Here is a 20,160-nt window from a genome sequence, read left to right as displayed (position 1 = left end):
GCAGAGGTTTGAAGCTGCAGGATACAGCTTGACAAACTCTTTGAGTTTATTGCTTCTTATATACTTGTTACATACATAGGCTTTATCGTTAAATGCTGACAAAGGTTTTTTCATTGGAAAATGTCTTCATGTAAGCAACTATTTTCTAGTAACACATTACATGGTCAAAGATCAGGTAAGAACAAATACAGGTAGATGAAAACAGAAGGAACTAACAAAGACAGGAAGAGATAGGAGAAGAAACTAAGCATATTATCTATTTAGGTGAGGCATTAAGTCAAAAGGGTATGACCTTCTGGCTGCTTCACTGGGACAAAGGATATCAAAAGGTTATGAGGTTTGGGGGGGGGAAGCATGGCAGTATGCTGCGCGTGCATTTTCCCCACATCAATCCAATTATATTTCATCTCTAGTTATCGACTATGGAAAACCCCATTTCTGCCCTCTCTGGATTCTGTCATACGATGAAGGGGAAGGGGGATGAACAAAGGGAATTTATGGCCCTCACTTCCTTCGGTACAACTTCAAAGGGATTGAATGTGGATACCACCAAAAGGACTAAAGCATAACAATGGGGCCATCAGCTTTCATCTACTCCTCTCTGAAGTCTCCCTTCCACCGGCATTGAGGAAAAAGGGGGTGGAAATGTAACGCCTGGGATTGTCGCTGGAAAGATGGTGGGGTGGGGTGGGGCTACTGGGGACCCCTTAAAACCTTGAACCGTAGGGCTTGGGCCCCAGGTCCTATCTAGAATGCCTGCAACCATTTTTCTCTTAACAAAGGATGCCTGTTGGAAGAAATATTCCAAGAGTTCTGTCTTCTTAAGATGCAAAGTGGGGTGGGTCCTTACAACCAGTTTGATTAAGCTTCTGGCCTAGAAAAGGCCTCCCTTAGGCATGACAGCAACTTTTTAGGGTAGCCACTCTCAACCTTAGAAATAACGTATTGAGAAACCACTTCTAAAAATATTACTGAGAAAACTGCATGGACTTGCCTTATGTAGTCTCCAGGAGCCAAGATGGATCTGAAGGCAAATAACAAGAACAATATGAATAGATTAAAACCTGGCAATACAAAGGAATGTTCTTCAGTACTTTAAAGGAGGTATTTGCCCAGCCATCCACTGAATCCAGTTGTTTCTTCAATAGTTGGCCAGTTGCCAATTAATTACCTTCTTTTGAGGCAGAATTGTGGAGCATATAATCGCTACTTCATTCTAGAGAGATATTTATGAAAGAGAATAGGAATTCTGAAAATTCTCCTGGTCATCTCCTGGTATCAAACAATCATAGTGTCTGCCTGGAGCAATAGTCAAAAATTAGTATTTGCTTCTTAATAATTCCAATCATACTAGAATGGGTTAGATGGAAATACTGTTGGTATACGGTAAGGCATGGGACTCAATTTTTTCTCCTATGCTATTTAACACAAACAAGAATTGAGAGTAACATGACACATATTTTTTCCATTTTCATTTAATTCAAACAAAATAATGGAAATGCTGAACCAGTTTCTAATACAAGCCTGAAGTAAAGAAGCTTCCTCTTGGAAAGGGTCTACCTCCCCATCAGAATTAAGTTTACAGTATGAAATTAAGCCCAATCTAGTTTCTAGCATATACAATTTCAGTGACACGTTATTAACTCAAGCTGGTATGCCAATAGTAAGTCCTCCTCAACAGAAAAAGCACTTATTATGGAGTCAGAGGCTCTTTAATGCAATAAACATAGCATCCTTTTTATATTAAATATGGAGCAACCTTGTAAATTTCCATTATTCAAAATATTGCAACTAGAATATAACCTGGAATTGATGTAAATGACTTCTGAGCACAATGCTGGCTCAAGCTCAAGGATTGAAGAATCCTTTCTCTCACCTGAGCATGCAGGCACAATTCTTTTTCAGGTGCCTTTCACTGGATACCTTTGACTTGAAGTGATCGATGGCCATTGATGTAGTATCATCCAATTGCTGTATTTATTTAATGTCTTAGCTTTGTGTATGTATAATTTTTGTTAATGACATCACTTTTTCATTTTTTAATATTTTAATTGATTAGAATAGATTCTAATTGGTTATTTATTACTAGCCTTTTAAATATATATATAAATAAATACAATTGAGGGATCCTTCGTGATCTTTTGAGTTTGGTTGTTTTCTTGCAGACATTTCATTACCCAACCTAGGTAATATTTTCAGTGCTAGTGACTAGTTTGGGTAATGAAACTTTTGCAAGAAAACAACCAAGCTCAGAAAGCACCAAGGAACTCTCATTTCAGCCCTCAGCTACAAATATTCTCCTTTATCGGTAGTAAGTAAGATTGCCCTGATTTTGCAAGTTCAGACTTTCCTAAGCACATTTGCAACTAATAAACTGACATCCTATTTCCAAAATATGTATGTTTACAGGAATCACAAACATAGAAGGGATTAAGTATAATATGGGGGAGTAATGGAACAATTTCATTTGTAATGAGCATGATCCACCTTGTCTGAAAAATTGTTAATGTCTATTTAATTTCAAAGTTTTCTCTGCAACCTTAAAGAATAGAAATACAAATATTTTTTTCTTCTGTGATTCATAAAAAATAGTTTCAGGATATATTAGCAGTATTATGTACGTATGGATATTTTCTTGTCATGTTCAAAAATGACAGTTTTGTTTTAATGCAGTTAATAAGCTTTCTGCTTGTCTAACATACTGTCATTTTATTCCAGGTGACAGTACCTATACCAGGATCACAACTTTCTTTGCCCAACTTTGGATCAGCAGGCCAGCCTTTAATTGCGCTTCCACAATCCCTTCAACCTCCGTTACAGCACACTCCACCACAACCTCAGGCTCAAAGCCTGAGTCGGCCAACACAAGTAGGTCAGCCTTTCAGAGGACTAATTCCAGCTGGAACTCAACACAGCATTATAACTGGGAAGGTAAAGATGTTCATGTTAATCTTGCCATATGATAGCACAGAGGTTCCCAAACTTTTATTGGTTCACAGCACTCTAGCAGTTCCCAAACTCTGCATTAGGGTGCTGCAACAAACTCACAGTTCCATTATATAGTAAAATATCCCTGCAGCTTGCTACAACATCCAGGGAACTGCAGCACGTAGTATGGGAACTACACTGATAGTGGATAATGAACACTAACAATGATTGAATTGATTTAGAATTAATAATCAGATAATGTATCATATTTTAATTCCCAGTGTTCTGTCCCAGCCTATAGCCGTCCTTGTTAAATGCACAAGGACAAAACCGCTTTTGAGAAATAGGCTGGAGATTCAGAAAAAAAACAAAACCTCTTTTAATATTGGTAACAAACCTGCCAAATGGCCCAAAAACAAAAGCAACAAAACACAATCCAAATGGAGGAAATTGTCCACACAAAACACAATGCAAAACAAGGAATTAGTCACTGGCAATACCAACAGAATATGATCCCATGAAGTACTTTGCCTTCAGCAACCAGCACCGCTCACACCTTCCCTTTTTATTAAGCAGCCCCAAGGCATGGCTTCTCAATGCCTTCTCCTTTCTTGGAGTTGCCGTATTGACTCGCTCTGACATGTTCTAGTTAACTGCCTTTGTTTACTAGCGTCTCTAATGACTTCCAGCTGTGAGTCCTCAGAGTCTGACTCATGTTCCCCACACAGCTGTGTCTCATACTGACCATGATTGGAGGGGCCAGGCTCTTCATCAGATTGTGAGTCTTGTAACTCATCAAAGCTTCCCTCCGACTCTGATGGCTCTCCAAACCCCTCTTCCTCCTCCTCCTCCTCCTCTGATTCCCCGGACTCCGCTGCTGGGTCCACTGGCTGGCACGGACTCACAACACCCAGTGACTGTTTCAATATTGACTATTCCCACCCCCTGCTCCTTCCTAAAAATGTAACTCTGGTTGTCTAAAATATGGAAGGAAGACTTTAGAAAAGGGAGATTGTGGCAGGGTGGATTTGATTTAAATTAAATTGATTTAAATTATAATTTTTAAAGAGCAACTGTCATCTCTGTTTCGCAGCGGCTCCTCCTCTGACCTGCTGTTGACTCACCAACTGTCCCATTCATTTTAATGGAACAGCTGGTGATGCAGCAGTGACACAGCAAGGTGAGGGACGTGGCAGGCAGCACCCACTTACTTCAGGGCCCCCCCAGCCAGGCCATTCCTTGCTTGATGACCTTCCCTTTCACTCCCCTCCCAAGCCGGACTACCATGCTACGGAGGATGGGTGGAATAGGCCCGGTCCCCCTCCACCGTTTCAGAGCCAGGGGAGGAGTGACGGCGAAAGTGACAAGAGTTTATGGGACTAAAAAAACTTCAATCAGACCTTCCAACTTCTTGCGGGGAAAAAAACAAAGATATCGCGAGAAATTGGAAGGTCTGACTGAACTTTTTTTAGTCCCATAAACTCCATTTCCCTGCAGCAGGAGAGAAACATGCCAGAGCTGGAAAACAGGTTAGTGAAGAAATGCTTTCAGGAAGAAAGAGGAGCTGGGTGGTGGTGCGCCAAACTACAGCAGCGCCGGGAGGAGAAGCAGCAGGAAATGGGGCTGCCATTTCCAGAATGGAGAAGGGAGACACGGGGCGATGCAGGGAGGCAAGCAAGTGCTCTTCTCTGCTCTGCATCGCTACGCAGAGCCGCTCCCCTCCCCATTCTCCGTTCTCTCCAGGGCTGGCGGAAGGAGGCGGCAGGGGAGGCTTGCACTGCCTGGTCACTGCGCGACCACGGGAGAGTTGGTGGAGGAGGAGAAGGCAGCTGCCGCCAGGCGGATAATCTGTGAGCGAAGCACGAAGAAAGCCCCTCCAGCGGCGCACAGTGGCAGTGGAGCATTTCATCATCACTCCCCTCTGGCTCCGAAATGGTGGAGGGGGACTGGGCCTACCCCACCTATCCTCTGTAGCATGGCAGTCTGGCTCGGGAGGGGAGTGAAAGGGAAGGTCACTGAGCAAGGAATGGCCTGGCTGGTGGGGCCCTGAAGTAAGCGGGGGCGTGGGGCAGCTCCACTCCCTCCCCCATCTGCCTCGTTGCAGCAGCGGCACAATGTACTGCGCGGCCTCCTGCTGCAAGCAGCGCAGCAGAAATGGGCTGGCAGCCTGCTGGATGGGGCTGTTGGTGCCGCCACCGCAAGGCCATGCGGGTGTCACAAAAATATAAAACATCCCCCCAAAATAAGACCTAATGCCTCTTTTGGAGGCAAAAATAATATAAGACCAGGGAAACACAACAGTTGGAGAACTACTCAATTTTTTTATTTAATTAAAACACTTAGAGCCTAGTACAGATGCATTTTTCTTCAAAAAAAATCATATAGTTTGTAGTGTACATAGATTTGCAAAACAATGGGATAAAAGAATATTCCTGAACTTTGTTTTATGATTTATCTCATGGTTACTGTGAAATTGTGTGAATGCATCAGTGCAGTGCATGTTATCTCATTGCAAAGCTTGGATTCATTGAATGAGTTTACCAAAAATATAAAAAAAAAAACTTGACTTTTTTAATTTTATTTTTTAAAAATCAATTATTATCCACCCTGAATTATGGCACGTAGCCCCTGGTGTGTCTAATGAATTCCATAGTAGCCTATTACAGATACTACATAGCCAAAATTGAGCTGTTCTAAATTGATAGATTATAGTGAAGAGAATGAAACATTCTAAATTCTTTTCAAGAGTAAGAGTTAAAACAGTTCACTTTTGAGTGGGTTATGTCAGGAATGTATAAGTACTGATATTCTTTGTATGGTTAAATAGGGTGAATACAAGGAAATTTACTATATGCAAAAGATATTTTATAATTATTTCTGTTTGTCTTAATGTTATTCCCAGAAAAGGAACTTTGCATGTATATTTACTCTTTTTTTTTCTTGTTTCCAGCCCATGTATTTGAAGATATAGATGGAAATATGCGTTTGATTCTTACTTTTTTAGGAAGGCGCAGGGGTGGGAATAACCAACGTTGAAACAGTCACTGGGAATTAAAGTATAATACATTAACTGCTTATTAAGTCTAAACTAATTTGATCATTGTTATTATTCATTATCTATCATTGTTGTATTCCAAGTCCATTCTAGTTGGCTTGCACACATAGTAAAATTTGCTGTTGCTTATTTTCTCTCAAACTGCATTCCTGCAAAATCATTTTTGAATGGATAACTTAAGAGTGATCTCTTGTTTGGTTTACCCCACTTTTTCATTTGAGCTGTGTGCATAACAACTTGATGTATCTAAATAAAATGATCTACTACTTTGTTAAGAAATGCTTAAGTAAGGACGTACATCAATTTTTATTGCCATTTTAGTGAAGGACTCAGTAAACTTCCTCTAGTTAAATGAGCATGACCTGATAAACCTATTAGTATTTTATTTTGTACTGTAAATAACCTTCCTGTTTTTCTTCAGATGTCGGAAATGGATTTGAAGGCTTTTGGAAGTGGCATTGATAAGCCAGGCACACCTCCAGTTTCTGGACGAAGCACCACCCCAACTGCTAGCCCCTTCCGGTAAACAAGTATTTTCAAACAAGTCAACTGTATAGACTGTGATTAAGAGAAAAGGGGGGAAATTTAGTACTGAATTAAACTTTAATATAGCAGTGCCATTTTGATAACAGAAATGGAAATACAAGAATTCTGAGTGAATAAGGGTAATAATTCAGAGAAATATTTGACTTTATTTGTTGATAAGATTATAGTTAATGCAAATTACTTTTAAAATAATTTTCCCCATGTCCTCCAGGGATAAAAGGAACTCCCTGAAATCCTAACTAGCATAGGGCCAAAAAAGGATTTCAGAAGCAGAAGGCAAAAACTTCTTTAATCATATTCAAAGCATAGAACTGGGCAGGAAAGCAAGTGGACTGATAGAGGAATAAAAATAACATATAGAGTGCAAAGAAATTGAATTAGGTTTTTTTTTAACGTACTGTCTTTATTATTAAAATGGTAAGTGAGCTATTTGAGCTTAGATTAACTCTTTCAGGGAGGCAAATTGAGATAATAAAGGTATTTTAGGGCATCTTGAGAGATTATGTAACCACACATCATAGGGTTCTGAGGGCATCAACCCAGGAATACTTAAGGAACTCAAATGAGAGAATGCTGAACTTGTAGCAAAACTATGTAATTTGTCTTTCATATTGACTTCAGTACTCAAAACTAGAAGATAGTCAATATGATGTCATTTTTTAAAGAGTCACAGGAAAGTATAGGCCAGTCATCCTAACATCTAACATAGATATAAGTGGTAATGAAAAAAAAGGACATAAAGGAATACGCCCTTTTTCAGCAAAAATCACAATGGCAAATTTTGCCTCACCAACTTTCTGGCCATTTTAGGAATGTAAATAGGCACATCGATCAAAATTATCCTGTCAGGTTTGTATATTTGATCATTTTTAAAAATCTGACATTTTTCTTCAAAAGCTGCTGAATATACTTAGTAGGCATGGGAGAAGATGATCTGTTATTTTGTGGGTTGCAAACTGATTTCAAAAAAAGTAAATACAGGTACTCCTCGACTTATAACTTCATTTAGTGACTGTTAGAACTTACAACAACACTGAAAAAAGTGACTTATGACCCTTTTTCACACAATTGCAGCATCCCCATGGTTAAGTGATTTGCATTTGGATGCTTGACAAGTGACTCACTTTTATGACAGTTGCAATGTCCTGAGATCATGGGATCCCCTTTCGCGAACTTCTGACAAGCCAAGTCAATGAGGAAACCAGATTCACTTACTAACCGTGTTACTAATTTAACAACTGCAGTGATTCACTTAACAAGTGTGGCAAGAAAAGTTTTAAAATGGGGCAAAACTCACTTAACAAATGTCTCATTTAGCAACATAAATTTTGGGCTCAATTGTGGTCATACGTTGAGGACAACCTATAGTTGGAATAAGTGAGCAACGCTCTTAGTGGAGAGAAATGAGTGGAATCTCTGAAGGATTTGTATTGGTACTTGTGCTTTTTACATTGTTCAGAAATTTTCTTGACTTAATGTGGTAGAAAACAAAAGTGAAAATGAAGAGGTCCAAAACAATCTCTTTGGTCAGCCAAATGGCAAGTTCAGTTCCACCTGCACTGGTAGAATCTGACATTCATGGGAAAACTCGGTGAAGATGTCAACTCAAGTGTACAGTAGTTGCAAAAAATACCACACTAGAGATCATTAGGAGGGGTATTGAAAATAAAGCTGTCAACATTCTAATGCCATTACACAAAGGTGTGGTAAATTTCAGTTAAGTACAATGAATTTCTAATTGCCACATTTGAAGAAAAATACAATAGAACTGAAAAGGGCAACCAAAATTATTGGGGCCCTGTATTATGAGAAAAGAACAGGACTTTTGGGATTCCAACTTTAAAAAGGCATCTGGATGTAGAACATAAATATGATCAAGGTGTATAAAATTACATGGTGTTAGGATCACAAGTCATTCAATAAAATGGAAGGTTGCAGTGTCCCAGGGTCATGTGATCACCTTTTGTAACCTTCTAATACAGTGGTTCTCAACCTGTGGGTCGGGACCCCATTTGGGGTCGAACGACCATTTCACGGGGGTCGCCAAACAACGCAGTCCGCCATTTTTTCCCCCTTTTCTTTGGCCACGCCCCTGGCACCTGGTGATATATAAGTGGTTGGGGGTCACCACAACATGGGGAACTGTATTATGAAGTCGCAGCATTAGAAAGGTTGAGAACCACTGTTCTAATAAACAAAGTCAGTGGAAAAGTCATACTCATAACTCGTGTTACTAACTTAATAACTCCAGTGATTCACTTAACAACCATGACAAGAAAGATCATAAAATGGGGCAAAATTCATTTAACACATATTTGACTTAGCAACAGAAATTCTGGGCTCAGTTGTGGTCGTAAGTTAAAGACTACCTGTAGTATTATAAGAGATTGTGCTTGAACTTCAAATATTATATAGATCAGTGGTTCTCAACCTTTTTAATGCCGCGACCCCAACCGGTCGTAAGTCAAGGACTTTCCCTGCCCGGGAGCACCGCACATGCGTGGTGCCGCCCCCTGCGCCGGCCGAGGCGTAGCTGGCAAGGGGCAGCGACGGCGCAGGGCAACCACCGGCTGGGCCACCAGCTGGCCCAGCCCCAGGGAGGTAAGGCACCTGCCAGGCCCCACGCGCGCCAGCAACCCTCCCTGCGCCCGCCAGCCTCCCATCCCTGGCCCTCTCTTACATTTTTAGTAGTTGCTCAGCAGGGAGGGGTGGAAGCTTCCAGACAGCTTGCCTTCGCTGCAGACAACTTGCAGCACCGTTTGCAGACTGGGGCTTTTGGCGGGCTCAGCAGGGCAGAGACAGGCTGGACAATTCCTATTGACTTTTGAAAGCCAATAGAATAGACTATTCAAGAGAGTCTATTCTATTGGCTTTCAAAAGTCAATAGAATAAAAGGGAGTAGCACAGCTAAGGAAAAGGGGAAAAAATGGTGAACTGCGTTGTTTGGCGACCCCCGTGAAATGGTCGTTCGACCCCAAATGGGGTCCCGACCCACAGGTTGAGAACCACTGATATAGATGAAACAATTATTGAGCATCTCTTATATAGGGCTTTTTATTGACTATGCTTAAGGAATGATACGGACAATTTGTTATGCTAAGCTCTAAGGATTTTTTTTAAAATATGTTTTATTGATTTTTAACATACACCTTAATATTTGGTAAACATCGTGTTATCTGGGTTAGTATTTAAAAAACAATAACAATTTCTGTAATATTATAGTCCATATAATAACTTTATTTGATTTCCTCTTCTTCCAATAATATTCTCTTTAGCCAACCTTAAATTAATACAGTTCTTATTTAAATAAATGACAATTAATATAAACATTTTTCTCATGTTTCTGCAAATAATAACCACATCAATATAAAGCTTCTTTTCATTGATCATCTTGATTGCCTCATCATACATCCTGTTTACTCCCCACTATTCAAAACATTCTTACTGATTAAGATTTTCTCAAAATTAGTTACAGTTAAGTATTTAAATCTTTTTTTCTCATACAAGCCATCACATATTTACATGTCTCATATCTTAAAGGAAAATAAGAGCAAAAAGAAAAAAAGACAAAACAAAGAAAACATTTTTATATTTCTCATGCCAAAAAAAAAAAAACCCCATGAAAGAAGGCATACTATATTACTTTTGGGGCTTGTCCCTCTTAAACTAATCTTCATTTATATTCAAAATCTTTATCAAGACCCACTTCAACTAATCACCCAAGAAAGCAGAACTCTTGAAACAGGCATTGTCTCAAAAGGAAACTTTTATTTGGAACTAGTGATAGCAGGGAATTCAAGGAGAGATCTGAAGAAAAGCCCATGTGAATGATATAATTAAGTAAGCAATATGCCCCCTCCCACCAAAGTCATAATGTCCATTTGAAATCCAGCCAACCCACAGGTGGCCTGGTATGCAGTTAACTGGCACAGTAGGCCACATCTCAAAGTCTTCTCCAGCTTTCTTTTTCTTGTAACTATCTCACACATAAAGAGACACATTCCATTCTCAAAAGAAGGAGGCCAGACAAAGAAAGGAGAAAGTTAAAGTTAACACTATGAATCCCCCATGCACCCCCTCCCCCAACAAGAATGGCAGGCCCAAAAGGATAGAAGAAAGGAGAGAGCAGATGAGGAGTTTTGGGTCTGACAATCTTTCTATTTCTTTAACCATATTCAAAAAAATGTTTAATTTTTAAATACTCCATCTGGTAATTCCCATCATTTAATTTCTTGATTCTCACTTTAGCCTCTTTTTTTTTTTTTTGCCCAACATCTTTTCTGTTCAATATGCTTCGCTGAGTCAAAGAGTCTTCCAATAATCTTATAAATGTTGTTGTGGGCACAAAAGGCAAAACAGGTAAGAAGTTTTTATAGGAAGGTTTCGCCCCTTCATATTCATTGAAAATCTTTTCCTTTTAATCTTTTTTTATTTTATTTATTATTTTTTCTCCCAAAATCTCGTAATTCTCCTGGCAAAATCCATTTTACCAAATCTTTGTTCTTGTCCTCAAACTTATTTTGTAATCTTAAAATGTAGTTTGTCTTTTCCATGTCCAGAATTCCCTGTAATTTTTTTTCCATCTGGGTTAAGTCATATTTTCTAGTATTGTTAAATTCCATCTTGAAATCTCTCTCCTCTGTCTCATAATATGTTGTCTGTTTGCTCACTCTCTATTTTTATTTTCTGAGAATTTTTATGTTGTAAAGTTAAATTGGGGATGTGTTCATTATGTTTTCAAGGTTATGTTTAATTTCCTCGTGGTTTGAGATTATTGTTGTTTGGATTAGTTGCAACATAGCATAGATCTCCTTCTGGAAAGTATTTGTTTTTTCTTGGTATATTCTTTCTGCAGATCTCTGGTTTTCTATAATAGCCAAAAATCAGGGTTTTCCTTTCTCTGCTGGTGGCTTAAGAGTCATAGTTGAGTTAGTATTTGTAATCCAGAAAGGTCAATTCTTTTTTTTTCCTTTCTTTTTTGTCACAGCTGTTCTTTGTTATTAAGACATTGAAGGTCACCAAGATCAAATTTATCTTTTCCTGGGCCTTGCCAGTCTCTGTAGTAGAGCAGCTGTTGTAATATTTTCATCCACCACTAGATGTCAGCACCAGTTCTTTCAGTAATAAACACTTATTTACTTCGGTTTTGATGATATAAAAGGAAAATCTTAACAGACTCCACCAATTTCAAATTTATCCAAATTAAGTCTTATATTCTTTTTATTTCAATATGTTTCTATTCCCCCTGAAAGGTTTAATTCGCCACTTCCGTCTGCAGGAGGGTGGAGCAAAAGTCCCCCTCCTTTTCACTTTCAGAGGCTTTTGCTTCTTGGGGGTTAAATTTTCCCCAGGAAATCAGTTTCCAAATAGAAGAGAAAAAATCGCTGTTCTTACCCAGGTTCAAACACATTGTTTACTGTCAGCTTAAAGGAGTATTTTTGGATTTCGGTTGCTTGTAGCTTGGGCTAGACTCGGAAGTTGAGCTAGCCTCTTCTCCTGCCAATTTCTGGAGGGCTTTTCCCAAACTGATCGGATCGACCACTGTCTCTCTGCAATCGGCGAGACTTCTGTGTTGCCTCTACGAGGCAACTTCAGGCCCATTTAGGGTCCCCTGGCAGATAGAAATCAGCTGTAGGGAGTGGAGCCCCAGGATCCCTCAGCTGCTGTGCTACTGCACAAAACTGGAAGTCCCTCTAAATTTTACAGAAGCCTATGAACAAGTGAAAATGGAAAAGCCACTCTTTTTGAAAACCAAAAAAGACAAGTGTCTTGCCAACATTTTTGGAACATATTGCTTCCTTGAAAGACAGAAAGCAGACAAAGGAAGTGCAAGAAGTAGGAAACTGGCTTCCCAAGATCTTCTTACATCCCTGTGACAGAAGTCCCCAATCTTTTGAGCACCAGGGACCGGTTAGGTGGAGGGCGGTTTTTCCACAGACCAGAGGGAGTGTGGTTTTATGTGTTGCCTGCATCCTGTGGACGGGGCTTTCCTTGTTGTGAGACCAGTTGCTGGCATGCCGCGGCCCGGTACTGATCCACAGACCGGGGGATGGGGACCCCTGCCCTATGAGGAGGAGAAGATTGATCTTGTAGAATAAGTCTTCTTTCAACTATTGACCATCATGCCATATTGCAAACTACTTTTTGATATAAATTACGAAAACAGCTGTCTGGTAGGGCTATCAGGAAAATTTTTGTTGGATTTACAATGCATTAGATTCTGGCCATTGTTACCTGAAGAATTGTATTTTAAAAGGATGCTGAGTTAAATAATGAAAGCATTTGGATAGGATCAGGGTGATACACAGTGCAGAGATTACTAGATTTTATATATTGGTTAGAATAAAACCCATTGTCAAATATATGTACTGGCTGGATTAAGAGTTCTTAATATTTTAATATAACAGTATTTAGGGTTAGTCATTAATGTTCTAAGCAGTTGTGGAATTTTATGAAGTTAAGTTAGCAGTATCATACAGAAAGTTGTTTTCTAGAAGAGATCACACTGCCAAGAGAAAATTAGAAATGTATAGTAATACGCTCTCAAGGCCTTTTGTTGTATTGAGAATTTTTCAAAGATACGGTTTGATTTCAGGATACATTCCCTTAACTTAAGTCTAGATTGTCTTCCTTTATAGAAATCCAGAAACTAAGATTTTATGGATTTAAAGCTTTAGTCAATAACTTAATTGTTCAAAAGCCCAATTGTATCATTTAGAAATACAATGAACATCAAGTACTCTGCTTCTATTGAGCATCAGTAGACTAACATAAAGAAAGAAAACTTTCATTAGTTGGAAGATATACAAGAGTTCAGCATTTATATTCATTGTACTCCAAAAGAATTACCAACGCTTTATTATTCTCATTATGTGGCTAAAAGTATTAAATGTGATTTTATATGAATCTCATGGTGATGCAGACTATACTGTTAATGCACATTTCATTCCATAATCTGAAACTATCATTTACTTAATGCATATTTTTCCTCTGGATAAGTTAGAAATATGAACATTACAAGAATTGGTGTCATTTATAATGTATTAACTAACAATGTATTTTTTCTTCAAGGGCTGTCTCTACAAGTCCGAATAGTCAGACCAATAAAATGAACACCATTATTTACCAGAAGCAATTTCAATCAGCAGCTGTGAGAATGACTCAACCATTTCCTCCTCAGTTTGCACCACAGGTGGGCAGCAGCTGGTTTTCTGCAGTGGAATGGGATATTCAGCAGCTTGATTTTGTTTTGAATTAAGAGTTCCTGGATCCTGAAATAAGTCAGATACTTTATTCAGTATGCTTTCCATAATTACAATTAATATGAGTGTTTTAGTATCTGGAGGAAAGTATTTTGTTTCAGCTGTATCTATGCTCAGTGAAGTTGAGAAATTGGACAGCAAATGGATGACCACAGACTTCCCCACATGGCTCTCATTATAATCCAAGGTTAATCGTTTGAAGAGAGAAAGACAAAATAGCCTGCCAGAGAAGGGCTTCATATCTCCAGCAACTGTTTACTGTGTAATATACTTAGAATGTCTCCTGTGCAGAAAGAATGGAAATTATCAGAGGGCAAAGGTCTCTTTGCATAACCTCCACCATTTCACTCAGATTGTACAGAAACTCATAGTGATTGTTTTGCCCTTAGTCACTTACATGAAATGCAGCTGTAAAATAGATTTCTAAAATAGCTATAGTTGGTAGGGGAAAAACCCACACCAATCCCTCTTTAAAAGAATGCAAATGCTGTAAAGCTTCTGATAGGGAGAGATGAGGTGTATACTTTTGACTTGAGACTGCCTTGGATATTGCATATAAAATTTGCAGCTGCTGGATATTGCCTAGAGGCATAAATCTATGTTCTAACAGTTCCTGCATCTTTGATATATTTGAGGAGGCCCTTCTGTTTTCCCCTCTTGGTCCTTGATGTGCTACTACAGTTTTTAAGCACAGTATCCTTAAGATTTTCCCACGTTGAATTTTCCAAACACAGCCAATCTCAACAGAAAAAGTGAACCCACTACTTGGCACTGTTAAATAACAGAGGCATGCTCCCTGCAGAAAAGCCACCATATGATCAGGTTGGCAGTTTGCTAACACCTAAATGTCTCTCTTTGTTGTTGTTGTTTTTTTCCCCCACTTAGATCCTCTCTCAGCCTAACCTGGTCCCTCCATTGGTAAGAGCCCCACATACTAACACCTTCCCAGCACCTGTTCAGAGGCCGCCAGTGGCACTGGCTAGTCAGATGCCACCTCAGATGACCACAGGTCTTTTGAGCCACCCTCGATTGCCACATGTGGCGAGGGTTCCTTGTGGATCATTCTCTGGAGTCAGAGGCAATCAGGCCCAGGCTGCGATGAAGGCTGAACAAGACATAAAGGTTAGTATTTTTGGATGGCCATGCTGTGTTAACCACAGTAACAGTCTTAACAATTTACAAGGCGAGATACTATTCTTTGTTTAAGATGCAGATTTCCCTCTCTGAAGTGGCCAAATAGAAACAGCAGAACCCATCACTAAGCTTCCAGCAATAGCTTTAGTTCACCTACTTATTTGTAATGCAGTCTAAGACCTGGTCAATTGTATTCATTCTCTGTGTTTTTCTCTTTTTTTCAAGTCTAAAACCAAGCAAACCCACCCATAGCTGCATTTCACTCCATAAAATTGGTAGAAAAGCACTTGGAGACTCTTTTCAATGAAACTTTTTTCCCTTAATTTGAGGTGTCTTGTAAAGTCCATGTGGGGATGTCATAAAAGCAGAAACAATCTAAAATCAGTGAACCTATGTGGTTGCAAGTGATGGTATCGCTTGCTTAATCTTTTCCATTATTTTCATTCATGAAAGAAAGTGTTAATCTGAAAAAAGTGACTTTGATTTATCCACACATTGATAAAATCTTCATGTTACTCTGTTTTGTTCAAGCCCTAGCTGGTGGGTATATAAATTAATCTTAAGTAACTTTTAATTAACTTATGTATGTGCTATTCTGTTTTCAAAACACATTGGTTCCCAGGGAAAAGCATAGAATTGCGTATTAAATTAGTAAAAAGAACAAATGAATATTAGATTAATAAAACTAGAATAAATACAGTTATTTAGAACTAGTATCATAAATGTGCTAGTTGGCTAAACAAGAAAAAGGATATACATTTTGTACCAGGCAAGTTTCTCAAGGGCCCATTTTGGGAGGGGTTTCAGGTATAAAAAGTTAGAGGCATATTATGGCCCTATTGTGCCTCTTAACACTCTACACACACAAGCTGTAAGCTAATTTTCTTTACCCCACCTATTCTGAGACCACAAAAGAGCTCTTAAATATATTTTCTGCACATATTGTGTTAGATAATTTCAGACAAAACTTCAAACACTTATTTCAGAGCGTGGCTTATAAATAGATGTCTCTTTGAGTAGTCTTGCTGTCCTAAGTTTACAGTATCCAAGGAGGGAAACATTTGAAGAAAGTATGAACTTACTGTCTGTGATAAATATCTAGTCACTGCAATAAAATTGCTATTTTCAAACTGTATGAAAATGCTTAATATTATATATCTTGTCTGGTAATTTAAATTGCTATTTGTGATAACAGTATTCGAAATCATGACTGACTCGCTTAATTCTTATAGTGCTTATAGTAGAATTTAGATATAAGGGAAATATCAATCAGAGTTGAAGTCCATAGAATGAAAGGCAACTATCATAAGCATATAAAAGAAATTCCCAAGATTGGTCCATTATTATAGCAGGTGATACTAGATTCCATTTTTGAAAAGTATTACTGGGATTTTTTTAAAAAAAAAACTTAATGAGCAGAATAAGTACCTATGGTTGTTTTGAATTACTTTGTTTAATGTCACAATCCTTTTTTATTAAGGCCAAGCAGAGAGCAGAAGTCATTCAGTCAACGCAGAGATTTTTCTCTGAGCAGCAGCAGAGCAAGCCACCTGGAGGCAAAATACAGAAAGTGGGTGACAATGGGAATAAAGCTCCAGAGGCAGTAACAGATTCCACCTCTGGAATCTGTCAAGACAAAGTAGAAGAGAAACAGAATGCTACAACAGCACCCAAACCTATTAGAACTGGTCCAATCAAACCTCAAGCCATCAAGGCAGAAGAAACAAAATCATAAGTGATGTGTCTACATACCAATATGAAGAGCGAAATGACAGCTGAACAAAGGGCAAGACATACCTGTTCAAAGCTATGAGTAGCAAAAACAGAGACAGATGTGATCAGCTATGAGTGCTAATGATCTGGATTCATGGGACTTTTCTATGGGACATTTTGTATGCCATTGCATGAATGAATGTGATCAATCAGAATTGAAGCACCTGTCTGCTTTTTCAGTGGTGCAAAACTAAATAATGCTCCTGAGGCATTTTATTAGCCAAAGGTAAACATTCTCCTTTTTGCTGCTGATTTATTTAGAGAAGATGGGCAGATCGGAGAAGACCACACTGGATGGAACACTGGGTTTGGTTTTGTGCTTTTCATGTCCAAATGAGATGTTCTTTCAGAATGGAGCAGGAGAATTTATGACCATGAATAAAGTCATGAAGAGCAGCTTAATCACCCCCCACTTTCTCCCTACTTCCCATTACACACCATTTCTTTTTGTAAATGTTTGATGTCAGATTTCCAAGAAAGGCAGGAGGTGGCTGCTACTATAGTTTGATTATGGTGCTGAATTTAACTGAAAAAATTGTTAATTGCTTCTCCATGTTAATATCAGAAGGGCAGATTTGGGAGGCTCCCTTTTATATTGCCAGTTACATTGAGCTAGAACTAGATAGTGCTTGAGAAGAAAGCATTTGGCCTTAAAATGCTTCAATTCATAATGCATAAAGCAACAAGCATTTGATTTTGGGCCACAAAAACCAGATATTTATATCAAAACTGCATCACTCTTTCTTTCTGCTCATTGTGCTGGAAAATAGAATCAAGTCTAATAATGCCTTCTTAATTGTATCCTTTAGTAGTATAGCTGTAGGAAAAGTACTGTACGATAACTTCTGTGAATGTAAAATATCTCATTCCTGCTTACAATATGTAGTTGTGACTGTGCTATAGCAGAGCTGTATAATGAAGTTATTCAGACTTTTCAAGACAATTGGAGGACCCCCACATGGCACATCATACCGAACTATTTTCCCTGACAATTTTCCCAACACCTTTCTGGAACAAAGAACGAATCAAAAAAAAAAAGTGTAATGTGTATAATTTTGTTCAGATGATGGCAAAATCTGGAAAAGTCTGTTGCTGCTATTGATGCCTAGTGAAATGCTGTTGGTTATCTTTTTTATATAAATATTATAATTTGCATTTTTTTTTTTTTTTTTTTTTTTTTTTTTTTTGAAATTTAACTGTGATGTCAGCCTTGGAGAAAGATATCCACTTGTGCTGTGAGTTGGCATTGTACAGAAATTAACAGCCATATTGGTCTAGAAAAGTTTAAACTTTTTTTCATTTGTACAGGGGTAACGCACTGTATTAAATATGTACGGTCTTATTTACATGGGTTTGATTACAGAAACTAATAAAATATTCTCTACATAAAATATTGGGTCGTGTTTTGTACTTAAGTTGGTTCCTAGGAGTTATAGACTTAATCCTTATTTTGGGAAACCATCTATTTTATCAGTTCTGTTCTTACAAGCCTAATTCCAAAGAGGAGAAACTCACAAAACTCTTTTGTGTGATAAGTGAGAAAATTATGCTGCATTCCAAAGGGATCTTAAAAGTGGGCACATGAGCATACTGTAAGAGCACTTTTGTATAGAAAACATCCCATTCATTTAATCCTTATCCTTAAATAGAAGGATTTCTGCACGGCATGCACCCAACCATTCTTATGTAAGATAGCTTCATAGGGCGGCAATATTTTTTTTACTTCATTTGACATACCTGAATTGAATTAAGCAATTACTTATTTAAAAAATCTATATTCTAACTTTCAACCAGTTCCCAGGACTGAGTACCAGTAATAACTAAAATTGGGAAAAAATTAAGCACGATAAATCAGCATAGTAGCAGTCAAAAAAAAATCAAAGCACAAAAATACTTACTGGACAATATAGGTCAAAAAGTGTTTCATTTGGTAGTAAAATGTAACCCACTTAAGCAGCAGTTGCACAATTAGGATTTCAGTCGGTGCTACCACCAAGGCCTTCCTCATAAAGGCTCTATTTGAAAAGAGCACTTATTGAATACTTTAAATTCATTGGAGGCATATATGTAAACATTTTTTTTAGGTATTCCGGTCCTTAGTTATAGGGCATATGAAGAAGTACTACTTTGGAGCTCATGACCAAACTTGTACTAATGCACAGAGAAAAAAAGTAAAAATAGCATCCAGAACCAACACATGAGTTCACGGAGGTTGACCTTGATGCACTTGGATATGGATAGATAGCACTTCTGAGCGTGTATTGAAAATTCCTGGCACTAACAGACTTAATTGATCTCTTTTTTCTTTCCATTCTTTCGTGTCTGATTTTCAAAGACTGCCTAGACTAGCCCCTGCAGTTTTCTTGGCACTGTTTTTTTTAAAAATGGTTTGCTTCTTTCTAGGGCCAAGAGAATGTGACTGATCCAAGATCACCCAGCTGGTTTTGTGCCTAAGGCAAGACTAGAATTCACAGGCTCCTGGTTTCTAGCCACTACACCAGGGGTAGGCAACCTTGGCTCTTTTATGACTCGTGGACTTCAACTCCCAGAATTCCTGAGCCAGCATAGCATAGCTGGCTCAGGAATTCTGGGAGTTGAAGTCCACGAGTCATAAAAGAGCCAAGGTTGCCTACTCCTGCACTACACCAAACTGGCTCAATTGATCTTTGGCCACTATCAAATATTCCCTTCTACAGTCATGAGAGCCCACTGTCATTCCAGTCTCTGATAATCTAGTTCCTTGGTTGTGAATAAGATTGTTTGGAAAAGAAAGTAGATCATTATATTCACATGCTTTGTTGAATTAAGCATTTGTACTTCTACAGCAGTATTTATTTCCCTGTGAAACGCTTGGGAACATAACCAATGGTGTAACTAAGTCTGAAATTTAGGTGTGAGATTCTACTACTAAAACACTGCATCTGACTTCTGTATGTAAGCAAATTAATGAACGGACAACTTGACATATCTCAAAATACACACAATTCATTGCAGCATAAACATTCCTAGCAAATAACAGGTGCAATTAATTCTAGAAAACCATTGCAAAAAAAGGAGTTGTCTTGAAGGTCCATAAGTAACCTACATGTGAAAACCAACAAGAACTTGTAGATGAGCCTGCCAGAAAGGTGGTCACTGCGGTTTCTTATTTTCAGCTGAGGAATTGTGAGGAGCAGTATAGATCTGTCATGAGAGCTGTTTAAATTTCATTTGACAAGCTGGGAGTGCTATTAAATTGTACAGACTTGGAAAGGCAGAAACATTGAGACCCTTCTGAGCACTAACATTCTTTTAGTCAATGGGCAAATTTTAATCAGAAAGCCTTTCAAAGTATTCATGCATGATGCTTATTTGATAAAAAAACTTGGAAACTAAAAAGAACAAAGCAGAATATAGCACCTCAGTTTGCTGAAAGTTAAACATGATTTAATTAGTTGTAACGACTTGGACAAATGTATTTGC

General features: G+C 38.4%; 1 protein-coding gene across 8 annotated transcripts in view; it reads left to right on the top strand.

The window, feature by feature from the left end:
- PRRC2C (proline rich coiled-coil 2C) overlaps window positions 1–18,089 on the top strand; it is a 116,077-nt gene extending 97,988 nt beyond the window's left edge. For 6 of the 8 annotated variants that reach the window (XM_039349013.1, XM_039349014.1, XM_039349012.1 and 3 more), the window contains 5 exons: window positions 2,719–2,931; window positions 6,405–6,505; window positions 13,601–13,721; window positions 14,677–14,913; window positions 16,406–18,089. In XM_039349013.1, coding sequence (XP_039204947.1) covers window positions 2,719–2,931; window positions 6,405–6,505; window positions 13,601–13,721; window positions 14,677–14,913; window positions 16,406–16,660 — 927 coding nt within the window. In that variant the 3' untranslated portion in view covers window positions 16,661–18,089. The remainder of the gene's footprint in view (window positions 1–2,718; window positions 2,932–6,404; window positions 6,506–13,600; window positions 13,722–14,676; window positions 14,914–16,405) is intronic. The other 2 variants (XM_039349017.1, XM_039349016.1) reach the window with 1 other exon arrangement.
- The last annotated feature ends 2,071 nt before the right edge of the window (window positions 18,090–20,160 follow it).

The sequence above is a fragment of the Crotalus tigris genome, unplaced genomic scaffold (assembly GCF_016545835.1).
Source record: "Crotalus tigris isolate CLP2741 ecotype Arizona unplaced genomic scaffold, ASM1654583v1 scf7180000018217.1405312, whole genome shotgun sequence".
NCBI classification, from domain to species: Eukaryota; Metazoa; Chordata; class Lepidosauria; order Squamata; family Viperidae; genus Crotalus; species Crotalus tigris.
This window is presented reverse-complemented; position numbering and strand designations above follow the sequence as displayed.